At 35.2% G+C, this 21715-nt stretch overlaps 1 protein-coding gene across 2 annotated transcripts; it reads left to right on the forward strand.

Annotated features, from left to right (window-relative positions):
- The first annotated feature begins 738 nt into the window (after window positions 1-738).
- LOC122042387 (protein PHLOEM UNLOADING MODULATOR-like) lies at window positions 739-16815 on the forward strand. Of its 2 annotated transcripts, none has more exons than XM_042602485.1 (4): window positions 739-1142; window positions 2137-2531; window positions 2623-2816; window positions 16250-16815. In XM_042602485.1, exons 1-4 carry the CDS (start codon window positions 859-861, stop codon window positions 16640-16642), a joined length of 1266 nt encoding a protein of 421 aa, XP_042458419.1. In that variant the 5' UTR covers window positions 739-858; the 3' UTR covers window positions 16643-16815. The 2 variants fall into 2 exon arrangements, with proteins under 2 accessions (XP_042458419.1, XP_042458421.1); XM_042602487.1 differs by lacking the exon at window positions 739-1142 and adding an exon at window positions 1233-1483.
- Window positions 16816-21715: the final 4900 nt, after the last annotated feature.

Below are 21715 nucleotides of genomic sequence, written 5' to 3' on the forward strand. Positions count from 1 at the left end.
ATTCCGTTGAACTTTTGAAAAATAGCGTTTAGTTTGATTTTGGGACAAAAATCTAGCATGATTCGATGGATCAATCTGTGATGAAACAGGACAATTTATTAAAAATCTATTATATGATGGGACAAGACCAATCTACCATCTTAATAAACTAAAAAAAATCTTAAATCCAATCTAATCCAATTTAAAATGGATTACAAATTAGAAGAGTCAATTCATGAATTTGTCAATAAATAAAAAAACTATAAAAACTATTAAAATATTTAAGTTTAAATTAAGGTTCAGACGGATAAGTCCATATGCTTGTTAAAATATATGAAAAAGTTGAATATATATATATATATATATATATATATATATATATATTTTGTTAAAATTCATAAAAAATTAAAAAATTTAAGGGTGGGTTTGGTTTACATATTTTTTATTTTCATTTTTAAATTGAAAAATAGTATTTGATTTATATTTTCTTTTTTTTTTTTTATTTTTTTTAAAAATAAATAATATTTTTTGAAAAAATAAAGAATAATTAAAAATCATTTTTTATTTTTAAAAAAAATATATATTTTAAAAAAAATATGCATAAATCAAACGCATCCTGAATTTCTGATGCACCGACATGGATCGTGGACTTAGACATGTCAGTCCATCTGGATTAACTTTAATTGGTTAAATTTTAATAAATCCACTTAAATGATTTGGCGATACGTACAAAATGGACGGGCCCAACTCACATTTACAAATCAGGCCGTGTTCGTCTCCCATTCTCTCCCTTGTGTCCTCGCTCCTGAGTTCTGCTGCATTTTTCCTCCCCCGCTACAGATCGAACACTTCCCCTCAAGCAGTACTTGTTCGGCGGCGATGCCGAGAACCAAGCACGGTCTCGGCCTCGTGGCGATCTCGTATGTAGCGCTCGACTACCTCCGTTACGTCTCCCCGTCGTGGCACGCGCGGCTCCAGCCGGCGTTGTGGGTGGCGCTGGCCCTCTCTGCCGCGGTGCGCGCACCCTTCTACTCGCACTGGCAGCTGGAGATCCGTTCTGCGATCCCTTTCCTCGCTTCCATGCTCTTCATGCTCGCCGCTTTTCTTTGGGAGGCTCTATCCGTACGATTCGTTACCGCCGTACTCGGACTCGATTGGCATAAGTATTCCTTGAAACATATCTAAAAGCTCTCACAGTTTTAATCTTGTGATTTTGGGTCTTCCGATGCTATTTCCTGCCGATGTTTTGATGGAAATGGCTCAATGTGATTACCTAATTTGTAGGATAGCTCTATATATCGATGCCTTTCTTTCCAAGGCACTAAGGATTCTAATTTTCGTCAAATATGCCGCCATAGACTTGAGCTACATTTTGGAAAACAGAGACTTGATGATATATTTGTTGGAGTGCAACCGCTATGGCTTTCCTTACATGTTTGCTTGGTTCTGAGTCGCCTAATTTTATATATGTCTGCATAAAGCATGCTTGCTACTTCTCATTTCGGTAAGTGTAAGAGACTGCGTCATTAGCATAATCTTTTCTTTTTTTCTTCTTTTTTGATAAAAAAGACAAGAAGACCATTCACAATCCAACAAAATGTTATGCATGTTGTAATTGTCAATCACAGCTTCTTTCCTCCCCAAAGTTTTTGAGGCTTTTATCTAAATAAGCAATGCTAAACCGTTTTTAACAATTCTCTAGTATTTACCTTGCCATCTCCAATAAGATTTGGATTGTATGCAGAGATCTTCTATTTCAGGCATTTGAAGCTTTGTCTCTCTATTGAGTTTGTTCAGTTTTTCATGCAAAAGTACAGTAAGTGTGCTATAAACTCTGAAGACATTGTTCATGCCATGGTTACACTCTATGCAATAACTACTTATTTAGAATAGTTGGACATCTTTTCTTTTCCATCACTATGCCGGCGGACCTTTTCTTCCAGAGTAACATTTGCTTTACAACCCAACTATTAAAGGACAACTTGCAAGAAAACCTAGTTTCTGCTCTGTGAAATGTAGAGAAATCACCATAATGTTTGGATACAATTGTTTTGAGATGTTTCAATTCCTGAAATAATAGATGTTTCAATAATTTATTGGAGGACGCTTATTTTGGTGCTATGTTAAGTTCATCTAAGTAGTACTTTTAATTGGCAGATCTTCACCTCCTCTACCTGATACTGGCCAGTGGTTTCTTTTATTCCTGAATGAGAAACTTCCACGGGTTGTGGTACATTTGCTAAGAGCAGATATCATTGGGCTTCATCATTACCTAATGCTGTTTGTGATGTTGGCTTTCTCTGTGGTTTTCAACTCTGTTAAAGCCCCTGGTCTTGGTCTTGCTGCAAGATATATGTTCACCATGGCGATAGGACGTCTTCTTCGGGCTATAACATTTGCTTCTACAATTATTCCATCAGTCCGACCTTGGTGTGCTGCAGTTCGATTTTCAGTACCTTATTATCCACATCCTTGGGCACAGAAATTCTATATCCCATATGCTTCTGATTCTGATGCCATTCACAAGCTAATACGAGCTGATATGCCTTATGGTTAGTTCAATCAAGATTAGAGAAGTGTTGAATTTATTTCCTTAAATCCAATGCCTAGGATTTTCATTGTATTTTTTTGCTTTTCTTTTAGCGACTGTTGGTGAATATCCCAGTGAGTATCGACCTAACTGGGGAAGGATGAGCTTTCTTATAGACATACTGAGGCCTACTATTTCAGATGGAGGTTCATGGTACAAATTATTGAAGAGAGCTAGTGGTGGCTGTAATGACCTGTTGTATAGTGGTCATATGCTTGTTGCTGTACTTACTGCTATGGCATGGATGGTACTTAACACCCTTTCCAAGTAATTTTTTTTTTCAACCAACATGATTATATGATAGTTGAACCTTCTTTTTTTATGGTAGTATGTGATAGATTCAAAGTATTTTGATTCCTGGGACGTATGGATTGTCATGATCAAGGTTTTAAGCTACAGTGTTTTTATTTTTATCTTTATCTTTATCAACTTGCTGATGGAATGACTAAGTCAACTTAGACCAGATGATGGTTTCATCTGATGTCATTATTGTAATACATCCTTTTATTTTTGATCTATTCTTGGCACTTATTTTTATTTATAATGTTGCTTCTGATCTATTTAATTATTTTAAATTATGTTTGCATTTTGCCTATTGTTCCAAAAATACATATCCACCTTTCATGGGGTAGGAAATACACTGGACTGGTTTATTTCCTGTTACTCTTTTTTTTTGTTCAAGAAAGATGGTGCACATGAAAAACACAGAATTCCCCATATGTCATTGTTTTGAAGTTTAAAATGTTCATTTGTGTGTTGCTGTAATGTCATTGGGTCCTTGTTTTGTGTTGAACACATTTGCAGTAAAGGATGCAATGGGAAGTGAAAATTCATTAGCTCAATTGTAAAGAAATCCCACAGATGCAGAAAGTTGAAGTTCTCTATGATATCACTTCATGACCATAGGTTTTGTAGAAAACAATTGACTATTTGAAAGATCCTTGAACACCTCAGTGTTAGATTTGAAAGTTAAATTTACACATCAACTAGATAAAGCTTTTGAGCAATGCAGTGGAAACTACAGAGACACTACCTTGAAATAAATATTAAACCTAAATCATTCTAATATTTAAGGAAATATTTCTTTCCCAACCCTATATTTAATAACACTCAAATAACTTTAGGCCCTTATTGAAGCTATTGATACCATAGAATTTCATATAGGTTTTACTCTTGTTATTTATTTTTTTTTGAAAATATATCACTTGGTTTATGTCGTGTTTCAAAATGTGACATTGCTAATTTTCACAGTGGTGGCATTACAATTGTTCAAATTAGTACTTGGAACTTTTGTTTGGGAGAGGATTTAAAGAGTGATGCCTTAACCCAAAGGGTGAACTATCAAGAAAATGGATAGGTTGTTCAATCATAATATTCTATACTTTATTTATGAAATAACATCTAATATTTTATCAATTGGTGTCATATAGGAAACAAACTTATAACTTACTCCTTGAATTTGTTTATGAGGGGAGGAGGTTGGCTTTGGGGTTTACCATTTCACCATGCAAAGTTGTAAACTATGGAGTGATGCAACAACAAGGATGAAAATTTTATAGAGTAAAATTCACAAAAATGACTTATTAACAACAACCAACAATAACCAAGCCTTATCCTACTAAGTGAGGTCGGCTATATGGATTCTTCTATGTTATTGGGTTCTATCCCCTACTATATCATATTATCATTATTTATATTTAAATAAATTTTATCAAATTTTATTGTTGTTAATCAAGTCTTTTTTGGTCTTCCTCGTTTGATGTACATATTTGTTATAATTTCACATCGCCTAACAGGAGTATTTATTGGTCGTTTAAGTACATGTTCGTACCATCTTAAACATGTCTCCAGATGTTTTTCCTCAATAAGTACAATCCCGATTTTTTTTCTAATATTTTCATTTCTTACCTTGTCAATCCTTGTATGTCCGTATATTCACTTTAAAATTCTCATTTTTGCTCATGTACTAGAGTCATAGTCCAACATTCATCTCCATATAACATAGCAGGTTTAATCGTCGTTTTGTAAACTTATAAAAAAAAGACTTATTACTCAAGAAAATCTTAATGGAAAGGTTTAGGGGATTTTTTTATTGAACAAAAAATAAACTTGTTTTAAAACCCTAATTGAGAACTTCCTTAAGACTGAGTTATTATGAGGTTTATTTGTGCAAAATTCTTTTATTTTATCTAAAAGTTTAGGAAGTGAACTAACACCTTGAGATGTTGTTGTCAAGTTTGGCTAAAGGGCAATTGCTTTGTGTTTATATATTTATAATGTAGTTTTGTCTTAAAGTTTGATGGAACATATCTTCTATCTAATGTTTTTTCATTTTATGCAAATGTTTAATGGGTTCTTATCTGTATTAATCTCTAATGGTCTAAACATATAACTAATAAATTTTAGTACATCTATGAAAGTCATGTCATATTAGTAAAATAATTTTTAATATTGTTTAATCAATCATGAAATTCATTAGGGTTCATTCTATCATAAAAAATACAGGTAGTTTGTTCTAACATTTATAGATGTAAAATAATTATTATTTTCATAAATATAATTAATACTGTTGTAGATATGAAATAATTTGACTGTGAATGAGTTTGCATGGTATTCATAGAATTATAAGTGTAGGAATAATTAGTTAGGTGGTTTTTAAAATTAAGCTCGTCATTTACATGCATACTATGTTGTTGGTATCCCTCTCTCCTAAAGTATATACTCTCAAGTATTTAGTGGTAAATGGGGAAGTTTCTCTCATAATGCTGACTTAAAATATTGATATATATTGATAATTATAAAATAAAATAATGCGATAAATATAATTCATGAGAATATGATGATAAATAAATTAAAACGCAAAGAAAAGATGCGAATAATGATATTCCTTTTTATTAGATGATGACTGCACTAATAAAAAGAATATATATATATATATATATATATATAATTTTTTTGTTATGAATAGTATTGTGATTGTACAACAACAATTAAGCCTTTATCCCACTGGGGTTGGCTCTTTAGATCCTTCTACTCATTGGGTTCAGTTTTCTACTATATCTTCATCTATATTTAAATAATTTAATTCAGTTTTATATACCTAGCTAAGTCTTCTTTGTTATCCCTCTTCTTCTATTAATGTGCTTATTTTTTCATGGTTCGATATTGCCTAACTAGGACATTTATTGGGCTCCTAAATGCGTGTTAGTACCATTTTAAATATGTGTTTTTCTTCAATAGGTGCAATCCAACTTTTTTTTTATCCTTTTTTTTAGCATGTCACGTCCCAGGTAGTCTCTGCCAGAAGAAATTTCGCCGGCATCTCTCCTGTACGGGTGACAATCTGAGACTTTACTACAAAGCCCTCTGGGTCACATATACCTCGGCCAACACGGCCGGAACAATAATAATAAAATACAACTCAACAATCACGTAGTTTATATATTTCAGCCTCTAGCTGACACAACCACACAGTTTATATTTGAAAATCACCTACTCCACTACACAACGGAAAACGCAAAACACAACAGAGAAAACAATGCAGCGGAAAAAAAAAACAAATGCAGTAGACTAGAAGTTGATAAAATCCTCGAGTACAATCCAACATCACAAGTATATAAATCAACATAGTATATCAACACAAACAAGGAACCCAAGTCCGTAAACCAAAAATCATCGCGACACGAAGTGATGGGGGACTAGCGACTGGAACCTCCCGACAGCATCAACCTGAAATGGTAATATCAACGGGGTGAGTCAACTCCTCAGCGGATACCAAGTTGACATGCATAACAAACTATAACTAATAGTAATAAATATGCGTACAGTCTCCTGAGATAATATACAATGCAAAATTGAAAGAAAAAGGGAGAAGCTATACTCACCAGCACCTCCTATCAGGATAGGTCGTCAGACCGAAAATAACATGTCCCTGTATGCATGTCAATCATATGCATCCATCCAATATGTAACAAATAAGTGCAGCAAACACAAGCAATAAATGCAATAATGCATATGATGCAAATGACATGTCCTGGTCACCCCTGACGCCAGTCAGCCATCTCACACACGATAGTGAGATCGAGTGGGTAGGGTTATGACAACTGTGCATTCTGCCATCACTGCTCCTGATGAGTGACCGAATGGACAAGATGCTGTCGGAGTACACCTATCCTCCTATCCCAAATCATAAGTAGGGGAGCTCAATGCTCTCATCTCCCTGAGCCAGTCCAGAGGAGGGATCCCTCCGGCTACCACGCTGCGTCACACTACCCATGAGCGGATTAACGGAGCCAAACAGAGCAAATCTGTCTGCCGATTATCACGTTGCGTCACTACTACCCATGAGTGGACTAGCGGAGTCTAACAGAGCATAAATGTCACAGACCTTGCCTAATATATCACTAACCCATGAGTGGTTGTGTGTGCAGATCCATGTAACTGGCGATGTGCTCAACAATAATGGAGCTGTCAATCGCTTAGCATGCAATTATGCGAGATGGTGCATGACACAAAGAATGAAGATCCTGACCATATCTACCTCCATGAAACATGTACCAAAATACATGGATCAAATAATATGATCTAGGTACACAGGTCAGGTACGGTATCTAACCAGTCCAGTATATCATAAGGCATGGCATGTCACTACCTCTATAACATAAAGAATAAACAGGGGCATGAATGCTAAACAGGTAATAAACAAAACAAGCTCGGAAACAAATAATGACATACCGATGCAGATATAAACATAATTATTACTACTTGTTAAAAATTTACTAAGCATATCAACATGACATATCAAAAGAGATAAGTCAGAGTACCCGCCTCAAAAATGGAGATCGTATTCGAAAGATCCCACGTCGAGACGCACGTCTCGAATCAAAATCCTGTAAATCATAACATACAGATTTAGCTAATTACTTATAAGTTAAATAGCTAAATCAAATCCTCAAACCTAATTCAATCTAGTCATTAACCCTCATTAATCATAATCCAAATCATACCTAATTCAAAACATAAACCTAAGTTAACATTTCTTGCTATCCTATCTAGAAATCATCTACAACATGTATCAAATTCCTACACCTTACCTCAATTCACAGCCGCTGTTGCTGCTAACACCAGGTGAGCTGCTGGAAATACCAGGAAAACCACAGCTCTTGCTGGACACCTCCCCACTGCCCGGAGTAAAAAGGAGATAAGGAAATCAATCCAGAAATCTATTAACTGTTACAATCTAGCAACAAATAGCTTTCGTTACGTCTTCTCTTAAATCACCGGTGTTGATCATGGATCTAGCGAAAGCACTAGATGGATACCCACTCATCAATTAGGTGTAGAACACTTACCTCCCAAATCCTATCGCCGTCAACCAGAGAGATAGAGAAGAACCGACAGCACTAGGACACAGAGTCGGGAAGATTTGAGAGAAGAAGGTTTCGGTTGTGGCTAGTTTTCCCCCGGAGTCTTGAACACCCTCCACTCCGGCGATTGGGTGGCTCTGAACCAAAACTAGGGCACAGGAGAGGCGGTCGGCTGCCGGTGCTAGGGCAGAGGGATCGAGGCGTCTGCGGGTGTTGGTGCCGTCGGGTGGAGAAGGCGACGAGGAATTAGGGCAGGCGGTCGGGGGTCGACGTCGGCGCGCAGAGATCAGAAGAGGGGAAAATCGGGGCAGAGGTGAGGAGAATTGTGGAGGTCGGGAGAAGAAGTGCCCGACTTCCCCTTTGGCCACCCTTTTTGTCCGCGTGGGAGGAGAAGCGACGGAACGACGCCGTCGGGTGGAGGAGCCGAAGAGGAATCGGGCACGACACGACAACGGGGAGGAGAAAAAGAAAAGGAAAAGAAAAAAAAGAAAATTTAAACTTTTTCTCGCTTAAATGGGGTAGCTTAAACAAGCTTTCCCGGGGCCCAATATTTGATCCCCTTAAACTCGTCATATGAGCTCCGAAAAATTCTCAGAAAATTTCTGAAAATTCCCTTATGGTTATTCGCCCTTCTTCGGTATTTTACATAGTAACTCTCTCTTTTCTTTTTTACTCGTTTTTTATTGAATCTCTCTTTCTTATGGATTCTTTTTTACAAATTTCTTCCTTTGTCCTTTTTTATTGTGAGAAGGGGAGCCTTGGCGCAATGGTAAAGTTATTGCTTTGTGACCTAAAGGTCAGGGTTTGAGTCATGGAAACAACCTCTTGCAAAGAGGAGGGTAAGACTATGTACCATGGATCCTTCCCCAGGATCCCACATGGTCGTAGCTTCGTGCATCGGGCTGCACTTTTTGTCCTTTTCTATTGTGAACACTTGTTTTTTTTCCATTTATTAGACAACTTTATCTATTGTAAACAACTTTTTTTTAAACAACTTCCTTTCTTTTTTCACTTTTCCTCTCTCTCTCTCTCTATATATATTTTGTAGACAATATTTATCTTTCTTTCTTTATGTTCCTATTTTTTTTTTTATCGAAATTCTCTTTCTTTTCTACTTTTTTTTTTAATGGGTGGAACCCTCAACTATAATTAATCAAATAAGAAAATTAGGAGACACTATCTTTGTTGCATAGATGGGACTAACTTGCTCTTTTTTTAGGCGAGGTAATCTATGTTAATAGCAAATCATACTAGTGTCCTTAGATGGTTGGTGTGCCATTTGTTGAAGTTTGTTGAAAAGTGAGTAAGGAGGTTAATAGAGTACGGAGTTGAGGAGAGGGTGTGGAAGTTTGGTTAGAATCCAATAGAAGGAGAGCAATAGTGGAAGTGGAAAGGTGTGAATAAGGGTGATGGTGAAGCTTGATGATGATGATGATGATGATGATGAAGAATGGAGGGATAACAAATACCGAAACCGAACCACTAGGTTTCAACTTTAATATCAATTGACACAACACCAAAATTGAACCGTCGAATCACTCAGGAACTAGGGATGAAATTGATGAAGAGAAGGGGATAAATATTTCAAAGAGAAAATAAACGTCATTAGAGGAAAATTTTCACAAAGGAAAGAAGTCAAGTCAAGAATAAAAAGAAAAATTGTAGTAAGTTAAAAGTATCTAATTTATGAAATCGTAACCCCTTTTCATATCTTTACAATAAGATATTCCAATAAAAACTCTAATTGATTTTTTTAAAAAACTAACTAATCTTTAAATTCTCTAGTTATTTTCTAAGAAATAAAATAAATTATAAAAAATTGACTACTTGAACAATTTGAAACTTTTCAATAATATATTAAATGGAATTTAAAATTTTGAGTGCATTATCTTGTCCATCTTAAAGTGTCTTGCTAAAGCACTTGAGCTTAGTTCTTCAACTATAAAACCTCAAATGCTGTTTTAATAATACATGCGTGGACTCTTAAATATTTGTGAAGTGAATCTAATCATATTCTTATTTTGAATATCTTAAAAATTATCCAACAATCAAAACACGTGGGTACTCATCCTTAAGATGCTCAAATCGTTTTGCCCTTATATTCATCTAATGATAGGTGGCCACAACTTAGCTTAGTATATCAATGAATTTATTATCCTTTTCAAGAATGTGTTTTCTAATAAAAGTATAATTTTGGAGGAAATTGAAACCATCTAGAGTGCTTAACAGTTAGCTATTTTTGTCACTGGTTGAAAATAAGAGCTTGTGGTTAGAATGCAGTATCAACTCATTTGAGCATATATAGTAGCATTAATGCCTTAGGAGCTAGATAGTAATGTAAAAAATCTTTGCTATGATTACAGTAGCATTGTTGTGTCTCATTTAACTTTCTACTAATGAAAAGCAGTGGGATACCGTTCATAGCTTTCAGTGACTTTCATTTGTATGCCAGATGCATTATAAGCTTCCTTAAATAGTTTTAAGAAGTCAACATGTTTAAGAACAAAGACCTTAGTCATCATTTTCCTTAATTTCTTAAAAGGCTGTATAGGCTAGCCAATCTAATTCAGCTTTCCTTTCTCAAAACAATTTATGAAAATAGCTATAATGGTTCTAAAGTTCCTAATGAAGCATCTCTAAACAGTCATGAAAGCATCAGGCTTCTTGGACGGTGTTGGGCTTTGACCAACAAAAGTTTTTCTAACTTTGCTAGGATTTGTAAAGATGCTCTATGGAAAAATGGTAAAGGCAAGGGTTGTGAAAATGAGTGCTTCTTCAGACTAATATGTTTTCATTTTGAAGGGTTTCAAATCCTAATTTAATGTGTTCTAAGTGGGTATCTTGTGTGTTCTTGTATATCAAAATACATAAAAATAGATTACTACGAACTATCTTGTAGGGTTTTAGGACTTGTTTCATTATCATCATGAATGTGCTTAGGATATTCAAAAATCCAAATGACAGAGCTAATTATTCATACGACCAAGGTTTGATAAAAGTTGACATGACAAAATACCCTCTATAATTTTGTGCATTTAGGTTTGAGGTTAGCTCGCTTATGATCAACAAATAAGTTGGTTAGGTCTGGTTGTGTATGCGTCAGCCATGCTAACTAGTATATATAGATATTTATTTTAATAGTAATCAGTAAAGAACTGGAATCTAGCAATCCCTTGAAAATATACCTATTAATATCGATATTATTACATATAGTTAACCATATAAGCAACAAATATATAGTTTATAAATATATCTTATTAAGTTATTATTATTATATATGTTATCTTTATTCTAATTTATATGGTTTAAACACATACATTGTTACGAATTTATGGCTTGCTTAACTCATTTAATTAACAAGTCATCTCACATGACCCATCTATGACATGTATAACTCATTTAATTGAAGGGTCATTTAACAACATGACTTGTGCAATCCTTTTAAATAAACAGATCGAGTCAAGTCAACTAGGCATTTATAGATTTTTGACTCGTATATAAAAGGTGTCAAGTTTGTTGACCCCATTTAGTAGGATAAAAACTTGGTTGCTGTTGTATATAAAAGGTGTCGAGTTTAAGGGTCCAACAAACCCAACCCATTGAAAATCTACCAGCCCAAATTGCCACCAGTAGTTCTACCATCCTATGTTTTAAAGATAGTTTTCCATTCATCATCAATCCAATTCTAGTAAGTAATACCCATTGCATATTTGAATTTTCTATAATCATTATGCTAAGTCATCAAATTTAGGATATCATTGAGTCTAGGTGACAGTACAAGAACTTTTGCTAATAAGTCCTTCAAATGTCCTTTGATTTCCTTATTTAGTTAAAACCTTTATTGTAAAAATAAAGATTATATGCTAGTGTGAGATTTGATAATTTAGAATTTGAAAGGTGTTAAACTATATGCAAAATTACCAAGTCATCAGAAAACACTTAAGGGTTATATCGTTTCATGTTACCTAAAATCTTCTTAACTATAGAGGATGGTCCTCTAGTGTGCTACTATGTCAATCTTAATGTGTTAAGCTACCGAGACAAACTTTATGCCTGAATCATTCTTTTCCTTTTCCTTTTCGAATTGTCATTGGGTAAAAAAGCAAAGCGATGGACTCAAAGATCAAGCTAATTTCTTGCTTGGGCTTTAGTTCAATCAAATTAGCTTTAGTATGTTCAATCTGATATTTTTTCCATTGTGTTTGAGAATATATTTGTTGTCTCTTATATAGTTGGTTCCAAATTGTCAGAAAGTCAAACTACAAAGGATAATACTGAACATTCATGGAAGGACATTGACCAGAGGGAATACAACCATGAAGATATTCTCTTTACTTTACATGGTAACCTGTATTGAGACCACTTGATACAGCGCTGAACAGAAAATCTCACTTAAAATCTCACGGATGACTCTTATTAAAGTTGAATGATACTTGAAAGTTTGGGGATCTTTTTTATAGAACAAAAAAGACTCATTCTTCTAACCTATTCTCCTTAAAGTGGGGTCTAATTTTATTTACTTTACCATAACTTGTGAAATGTAATAATGGATCTTTACAATAAACTTTAAAGCAAATTAAAACATAGAGAATAAAATCCAAAGGCTTGTTCTCTGGGCATATTTTCCTAAAAGTGGGCTTTATTTTTACCTTCTTTACAAAACTAGTGATTTATAATAATTGATTTTTATAATTGAACTTTTAAAGCAGATTAAATAACAACAACAACAACAACAACCAAGCTTTTTCCCACTAGGTGGGGTCGGCTGTATGAATCCTTTTACGCCATTGAACTCTATCTCCTATTATATCATCATCTATATTTAAATAAATTTTATCTTGTTTTATTGTTGCTAACCAAGTCTTTTTTGGTCTTCCTCTTCCTCGTTTGATATGCATGTTTATCATAGTTTCACATCGCCTAACTGGAGCATTTATTGGTCGTCTAAGTACATGTCCGTACCATCTTAAACGTGTCTCTCGGAGTTTGTCCTCAATAGATGCAACTCCGACTTTCTCTCTAATGCTCTCATTTCTTATTTTGTCCATCTTCGTATGTCCACACATCCACCTTAACATCCTCATCTCTGCAACTCTCATCTTCTGCTCATGTGCTCGAGTCATAGCCCAACATTCAGCTCCATATAACATAGCAGGTCTAACTGCGGTTTTATAGAACTTACCTTTAAGTTTAAGAGGTACTTTACGGTCACATAAAACACCTGACACTCCCCTCCATTTCACCCATCCTGCTTGTATTCTATGTAAGACATCTCTCTCAATCCCTCCATTTTGTAAAAATGATCCTAAATATTTAAATCTCTCGGTTCTGGGCAACTCGTCCTCTTCTATCTTAACAATTATTTCATTACTTCTAATATTGCTAAACTTAAATTTCATATATTCTGTCTTTAATCTACTAAGCTTAGAACCTTTCCCTTCTAGTGTTTCCCTCTAAGATTCTAGCTTAGCATTTACTCCTTCACATGTCTCATCTACCAAAATAATATCATCTGCAAACAACATGCACTACAGTAATATCGTCTTGAATGTGCAGTGAGTTCGCCCGTAATTAGTGTAAAAGATAGGGACTTAGTGATCTTTGATGTAACCCTATCTTTATTGGAAATGCTTGATTACTCTGCAAGTCTTTAGTCTGGTTGTTACATCCTCATACATATCCTTAATTAGTTCAATATATTACGCTAACACCTCTCTTTCTAAAATTCTCCATATAATTTCTCTTGGGACTCTATCATAGCTTTTTCTAAGTCAATGAATACCATGTAGATCTTGTTTTGCTCCGATATTTTTCAATTAATTAAGGAGATGTATAACTTCTATTATCCTTCGGCATTAACCCAAATTGATTTTCTATCACTGTGGTCTCCTTCCTTAATCTTTTTCATTACTTTTCCCAAAGTTTCATAGTATGACTCATTAGTTTAATACCCTATAGTTTGTATTTATATGTCTCCCTTGTTCTTATATAAGGGAACTAGAGTACTTATCCTCCATTGATCAGACATTCTTTTCGTTTTCAATATCATGTTAAATAATTTTGTAAGTTATTCAATACCTTGTTTCCCTAAGCACTTCCATACCTCTATCGGAATATCATCTGGTCCAATGGTTTTTCCATTGTGCATCTCATTTAAAGTTTGTTTTACTTCTGAAGTTTGAATTCTGCGATAAAAATTAAAATTTCTATGCTCATTTGACCTAATTAAATTACCTAAGTTAAGTTGGTCACCTAAACCTTCATTAAAAAGTTGATGAAAATATCTCTTCCACCGCTCTTTTATTTCTCCATCATTTATACCCTATTACATTCATCTTTAATACATTTTATTTGGCTAAGATCTCTTGTTTTCCTTTCTCTTACTTTATCTATTCTATAAATGTCTCTTTCCCCTTCTTTTGTATCCAATTTTCGATACAACCGTTCAAAAGTTTCATTTTTTGCTTCATTCACTACTTTCTTAGCTTCTTTCTTGATTATTGTATATTTTTTTAAGTTTTCCTCATTCTTACAAATATATAATTCCTTATAAGCTATTCGTTTTTCCTTCACTTTCTCTTGTACTTTCTCATTCTACCACCAAGATTCTTTACTTAGTGGTGCATGCCCCTTTGACTCACCGAGTACACTCTTAGCTACTATTTTCAACTTTGATACCATCTTATCCCATGTTGTATTAGAGTCATTGTATATTCCACCTAATGCTTGTGCTTGTACTTCTACCTTCTCCTTAAATATATTTTGTTTCCCATCCTTTAACTTCCACCACTTAATTTTAGAAATTGTATATATTTTCTTTTTATTGATACTATGTTTGAGGCGTATATCCAACACTACTACCCTATGTTGAATAGTTAAGCTTTCTCCAGGGATGACTTTGCAATCTTTACAAATCTTTCTATCCTTCTTCCTAACCATAAGAAAGTCAATTTGCGATTTATTATTCCCACTTTTGAATATGACTAAGTGTTCTTCTCTTTTCTTAAAAAACGTATTAGCTAATATAAGATCATATGCTATTGCAAAATCTAATATAGTTTCCCTTCCTCATTCCTCGTTCCAAACCCATAACTCCCATGTACTCTATCATATTCCTCATTTTTCACTCCAACATGCCCATTTAGATCACCTCCTATTAAAATCATTTCATTTGGTGGAATATTTTGTAATATTTCATCTAAGTCCTCCCAAAACATTGATTTGGTAGCTTCATCTAATCCTACTTGTGGTGCATATACGCTAATTATGTTCATAGTTTCTTTCGCCACTATTATCTTAAGGGCTATAATTCTATCCCCTTTTCTACCTACTCCTACAACTTCATCCTTTAACAAATTATCTACAATGATATCCATTCCATTTCTTTAAAGCAGATTAAACCATGAAAAATAAATTATCTGTATTCAAAATTATTTACTGCATTAGTGAGTAATTCTAAATGCTTGTTGTGTAAGTGTAATTCCATAACCACTATTGTTGTTCCATTTCCATTCCAATACTCAGGAAATTTAATATCAAAATTATTAGAATAGAAAAAAAGTATGGCAGTCATTTTGATTATACAAATTTGAGAGTGAAAGTAGTGTCATTTGAACTGGATATAGAATTAAGTATGAGTAGGTCATGGTTCAGAACAATTGAAGTCGCTAGTATAAGAATCATGAAGTATTTAAGAAGGCATTATAGTCATCTCTATTGATATCAAATCATGAGACACGAGATTATAAAACAGAGGTACCAACAAAGTTCATTTAAAATTGTTTCTATATGTGTTCCCTAGTGAACTACTTTCTTGGGTAGCAGTTTTGCCCAGTAAATAAGGCCCCTAGCATTGCAAGAAGTACCCTTTCTAAAACTGGACATAGTACAAGAAAGAAGACAAATCCAACTAAAATATCCAAGTAAACTAAAATGTTGAGTTTAGCTGATCAAGAAAAGGAAAAGGCTGATAAAATCAGTAGTCAAAGTAAACTAGGAGATTTGCAAAGATTCATCTGTAAGAGTTTGAACTGATCAATCTTTAGCAAAACTAAGAGGGTGTGGCAATTGTAAATACTTGAACTACTTAAAAATGTGATCCATTGTACTTCACATCTTTTGATAGATTAATATACTTTTATACTCTTCCAATTGGTGAAGTTTGATCAAGTGGCCATTAAAATAAACGTGAAATTAGCTGTGTTACTACAAATTAAAGCAATTTTAACCTCTTGAGTTACAGATTTTTTTGGACATTTTTTATGGTTACATCTTACATGTATGCTAATCTAATATATTATATTTCCTGTTGTAGGAAGCATATGGTGGTTGGACATCAATTCTGATGTGGTTCTTAGTCTTGCATAGTGCCCAGAGAGAGATCCGGGAGCGACACCATTATACTGTGGATTGTGTTGTGGCAATCTATGTTGGTATCATTTTATGGAGGATGACTGGTTTTATTTGGTCCTCCAAAGATGCATCCAGAACCAAAAGACTCAACAAGCTTGATGAGGTTCAGAACAGATTGATTCATGCAGCAAAGGATTCAGACATAGATGAGATCAGAGAGCTGTTGAAGGAGGTGGAGATGGCAGGTCATGAAAGGAAGGCCTCACAATGGGTTATTTGGTTATTTGCGGTCATTACTATTATTTTCAGCCTCTTTGTAGCGTTGCTAGCCTTTATATTGACCAATGATGGATAATCTCATCGATTCCTTTGCATTAGTTGTTGTAACCTATGTTGCATCCGACCCTAAATATTTGAGACGCAAGGCTTGTTGTAACCTATTTCACACTCCATTTTGTATCAAATATTGTAACCTATGTTGTACTTCTTTTTGGGACTTGAAAGGGCTTTCAGGAAATTATTGTGCTAGGGAAAGACTGACATGCTTGAGGCTTTAAATATGCTTCATTACTATATTGAAATGGCATATTAAATAGGTACCTATTCTGGATTTGGAGACATTTTATGTTCTATGAAAGTGAAGCTTCCATTTGTTGATACCAAGGTAGGAAACCCTATAGAAGCTTTGAGTTCTACAACTTTGAATTTTTTTTAGAGTTGGCGTTGATAAATCTTTTTAATTCTGTAATAAAAGCAAGGAATAGCTCACTGTAGCACTTATTTTATTTTATTTTTGGATAAAAGTAAATATGTATCCAAGTAAAGTGTACCAACTCCATCAAGTTCATACAATTACACAATCAATCCCTCACAATTAATGTCTCTTGACGGCTTTTCACACACACATATATATATATATATATATATATATATATATATATATATATATATATATATATATATATATATATATATATATATATATATATATAAATGATTTAAGATATTATGAGTCTTAAAGCAGCAGTCGTTATATTATGAATTAAGTAACTATCTGAGTTTTTTTTTATATTTTATTTTTTTACTGCATATCTATTTTGTTTTGTTAAAAAGAAAAGAAATTTTTAACAAGTAATATTCATCTCCTCTTCTACCGCACAATTCAATCCTACAAAATAAACATTTAAAGATCAAGACTTGATAGATAAAAACAATTTAATTAGAATACAAAGTATGTGTTGGATGATTTTGGCAGAAATAGAGAGGGGAAATATTTGAAATTTACAAATTTAAATTTAGTTGTATCTGTTGAGTGATCTGATTAGATAATCTCAAACTGTCAATCAAATTGAATCGATCGAGTCCAAATATGTTGAGTGCCGAGTCTGAGTCAATTGAGTACTGAGTTTGTCGAGTGCATCGAGTAGCAGAGTGGATGTCGGGTGATCTCGAATGAAAGCTGAGTGCTTCCGAGTGGATGTCAAGTGGAAGCCGAGTGCTCCGGAGTGCTCTCGAGGGCTCCTGAGTCAGAAAAAGAAGATGATAATGCTTGTTTTTAAGCAATTTTCTTAAAACAAATTCGTCCCATCTCTGGCTGTGCTTTGAGGTTATGTGGGTGGTTTGTTTTCTAGGATACAACTATTAGTGTGTGCACTTATGTGCCAAGGTACTTCTTATGTATTTTGTCGACAATTATTTTATAAAGACAAGTATTTATTAGTAATTATTTACTTTTCTATACGTATATGATTAATGATAAAGTGTTGGACCCGTGGTTGTTTTGATGTGATCAACCAAGTTAGGTTAGGTCATGTTTGGTTTTGATCCCTGTGCCTAAGTGTGCAGGATCTTAGGAGCACAAGAAGTCGAACAGAAGACACAGCTAGCGAGAAGATGACATGGGAAGGGAGTCGACGGGCTCGGTGCATTCGAGGGACGAAAGGGCTGCGGAAGAGTACACCGGTGGGCAAGAAGAACGTACACGACGTTCGAGGGACGAGAAGTCGGAGAGGAAGCTTGCTCGAGGAGAAGGTCGGAAATTGGGTTCGAGTGAGCCCTATTCCGATGGCCAAAATCACCTAGGAGATCGCAGCAGTAAAGGAGCAAAATGGAGCTACAAGTGCTGCTGGAGGCGCCTTCAAAGGCTGTTGAAGGCACCTTCCATGGCTGGAAGGCGCCTTCGATGAACAGTGTGAAGGCGCCTTCCAAGGCTATGGAAGGCACCTTCGGTCAGTCAAACTAGACGTTGGCAATGGATAAAGTTTTATCCACTGCGCCTCGCTGGAGGTGCCCTCCAATTCCTTTGGAGGTGCCTTCAGCCTTTGGATAAGATTTTTCAGGAGCTATAAAAAAGCCCCTGGACCTAGGAAATATATATCAACTCTAGCTTTCAATTCTTAGCACATTTGTTGAGCTTTTCAAGAGTGTAATAGACTTCTCTGCCTACACGAAGGAGATCTTTCAGCGCTTTCTTTTACCTTCGATTAACAACCACCTAGGTTGTAATCTGTTGGATCGAGAAGCGCTAGAGGGGTGGGGGGTGAATAGCGCTCGCGGCTATTTCGTTCGATTATCAGAATCGTAAAACGTTCTTCGAGTAATTAAAGCAGCGGAATAAAAAAGAAACAAACACACAAGAACATGGTTGTTTACTTCGTTCGGAGCCTAGATCGACTCCTACTCGAAGGCCCGCGATCCTTGATCGTTTTCCGTGGGCAACAACTAAAATATCGTGAATAAGTACAAGTAGAAATAAGTACAACTGAAATTGAAATAATACCGACAGTAGAATAATAATAAATGAAGCTTTGGGTCGTCGGCGATTGCAACAACACTTTAGAATCAACTCTTGAGCAGTACACAGCAGAAGGAAAGCTTGTCAATTGTTATTTAAGCTGGACGTCGAGTGCTGCTTTTATAGTAAGCTCAAGGCACCTTGAAAGCCTCCGAAGGCGCCTCCACAGCTCCGAGTCCATCGTGCAGATGAGCGCTGACCATTCTGCGCTTATCCCATCTGGAGGCGCCTTCATGCACCCGAAGGCGCCTCCATCCGCTAGTCTAAGGCGCCTTAAACCTCTTCCAAGGCGCCTTGGACTGTGCTGCGTTGGTTTCTTCTGGTTCTCACCCGAGGCGCCTCCAAGCTCCATGGAGGCGCCTCGGACACTGTTCATCCGAGATTAACTTGTGCTCCTTTGGTCCTGTAAAAGTGTTAGTCCCAAACACATTCCCTGCAAAATAAAGTTAGCACAAAACAACAGTAAATATGTTAACAGAATATAACGACAGTCTCCGGACTGTCCGGGTCTGACTTCGGATTTCCAACCGGAAACCCTAGGTCGACCCGACGCCTACTGTTCCCTCTACGGAGAACGCGTCCTCACCTACTCCACTCAGGAGTTTTACCTGCTGCCAGTGCGATCTTCCAGATCGACTGAACTTTTGCTCAGCACTCGAAGCTTCCAGATTTTCTGCTGGACATCCGCTTCCCGGCTAGTCCAGTCTTTCACCTGGTTCGCGACACCAGGACTTTCCACCTAGGGTTGCCACCCCCTAAGACTTTTGCCTGAAGCCTTTGACCTGCGAAGACTTTCCACATAGGGTTACCACCCCCTATGACCTAGGGTTACCACTCCCTATGACCTAGGGTTACCACCCCCTAGGGTTTTCCCTTTGCCTAACCGCAGCTAGAACTTTCCTGAAACACTCAAGCAGACTTGTTAGATCAAAAAACACCTTAACTGTGAATCCTATGCCATTATCAAAACATGAGTTCGATCGTCGGATGCTTCCCGCACCAACAATCTCCCCCTTTTTGATTATGACAACTCAAATTCAAAGTTAAGTAAACAGATATCAAATAAAGAATAGATGAAAAAAAACATTTAAAGCAAGCATAACATCAATGAATATTTTGCTAAAGTAAACTCCATGAATTTAAAGCATAGCATCAAGTTTAGGCTCCCCCTTAACTGTTACTCCCCCTTTAATATTTTGTTATTCATTATTTTAAATTTGAATTTGCGACTCTCATTTTTGAATTTGAATTTGATAATTTTTGAATTTAAATTTGATAATTATTTGAGTATTTGAATTTGCTACTCTCCCCCTTTGCCATATATCAAAAATAATCAAAATAGTCATTCGATTTTTAAAGAGGGATAACAAGACTTTGATAACACTTAACATTTTATAATTTTCTGTTCTTACCTTTTAGTTAAGTGAAATAAAGATCTAAAAGTTAATAAGGGTTGATTGTAAAGGATGATGTTAGTTAAAATTATAAAACCACTAGAGGGTGGAACCTTTTGACAGTCTTTAGCTAAGTTGAAAAGCTAGTAAAACTATACGTAGAGAAGTACTTGTCTAGATTTTGAAAATTTGTTAGAGAAATATTTGGGGCCAAATGATTTTTGAGAAAACATTTTTAAAGTCGCTTTTTACTTAGTAGAAAATTTTGAAAGCAATGAGTTAAATTTTGCAAAACTATGCTTTACTTAGGAAAGCAAGAATTTACAAAGTTAGATTTAAAAGTGGGCTAAGTTTTAAAATTTTGAAAATAGCTATGTAGATAAAAGTTGGAACTTAGCTAAGCTCTTTGCAAGTATTGAAAACTATAGCTTAGAAAAAACTTAGCTTAATTTTAAACAATACTTATTAAATTTTAGGACAAGGAGGGAGTGGAGTAGATAAAAATTTGGTTTAGGTTATTTATTCAAAGTCAGTTGGTCCTTAAATCCAAGCATGAGTCAAGTTCAATAGATTTCAAATTATCCAGTTTTACTTTAAGTTGTATCAGAGCCCTAAAGATCAAACATGCTTAGCCTGAAAACTGAGTATCCTTTACCAACTGTCCAACCTTTAGCTACTTGCTGATTGCCTAGAGGGAAACAACTTTCACTTGGTTAGTTAAGTTAAGTAAATTTGGTCCAGATAGATTTGACTAGAGCTGGAAAACTTGACTTGATTGATGTATATTACGTGTTTAACGCCCAGACTCATATTGATGCACAGATATAAGCATTCTTGAGTCCAGGTGTACCCTATGCATCTCACGCCATTCTATATTTTTCAAACACAATCAATGTATACCTATGTGTTTGTAAGATGCTCTGCTTAAGTCTAGGGGAATATGATTTCTAGGGGAAAGCCTAGGCTAAGTCTAACTTTTGAAAAATCTAATAAATTGAGATTTTGAAATAAATATTTTCTTAGAACTTTTAAAATGATAAGTAGACCCAGATTATTTGAAACTAAGTAAGTTGTTGACTAGCAAGCATGCAAATAAGTAGATATCACTTCAAGAAAGTCTAACAAAACAAATGGATAGTGAAGTGTAAGTGTACATAGTTAACAGTCCATAGTACAATGCATAAAAGGGTCATATCAAGGAGTAGGATCATCTACTCGAGGAGCATCAGCTGGCGGGTCA

Source organism: Zingiber officinale, chromosome 2A, assembly GCF_018446385.1.
Source record: "Zingiber officinale cultivar Zhangliang chromosome 2A, Zo_v1.1, whole genome shotgun sequence".
In the NCBI taxonomy this organism is placed as follows: Eukaryota; Viridiplantae; Streptophyta; class Magnoliopsida; order Zingiberales; family Zingiberaceae; genus Zingiber; species Zingiber officinale.

Bases quoted from the DNA above. Each gene is read 5' to 3' on its own strand.
- LOC122042387 (XM_042602485.1), top strand. From the start codon at position 859: ATGCCGAGAACCAAGCACGGTCTCGGCCTCGTGGCGATCTCGTATGTA. The intron at 2,532-2,622 runs GTTAGTTCAATC...CTTTTCTTTTAG, and splicing joins ACGAGCTGATATGCCTTATG to CGACTGTTGGTGAATATCCC. The intron at 2,817-16,249 runs GTACTTAACACC...TTCCTGTTGTAG, and splicing joins TTACTGCTATGGCATGGATG to GAAGCATATGGTGGTTGGAC.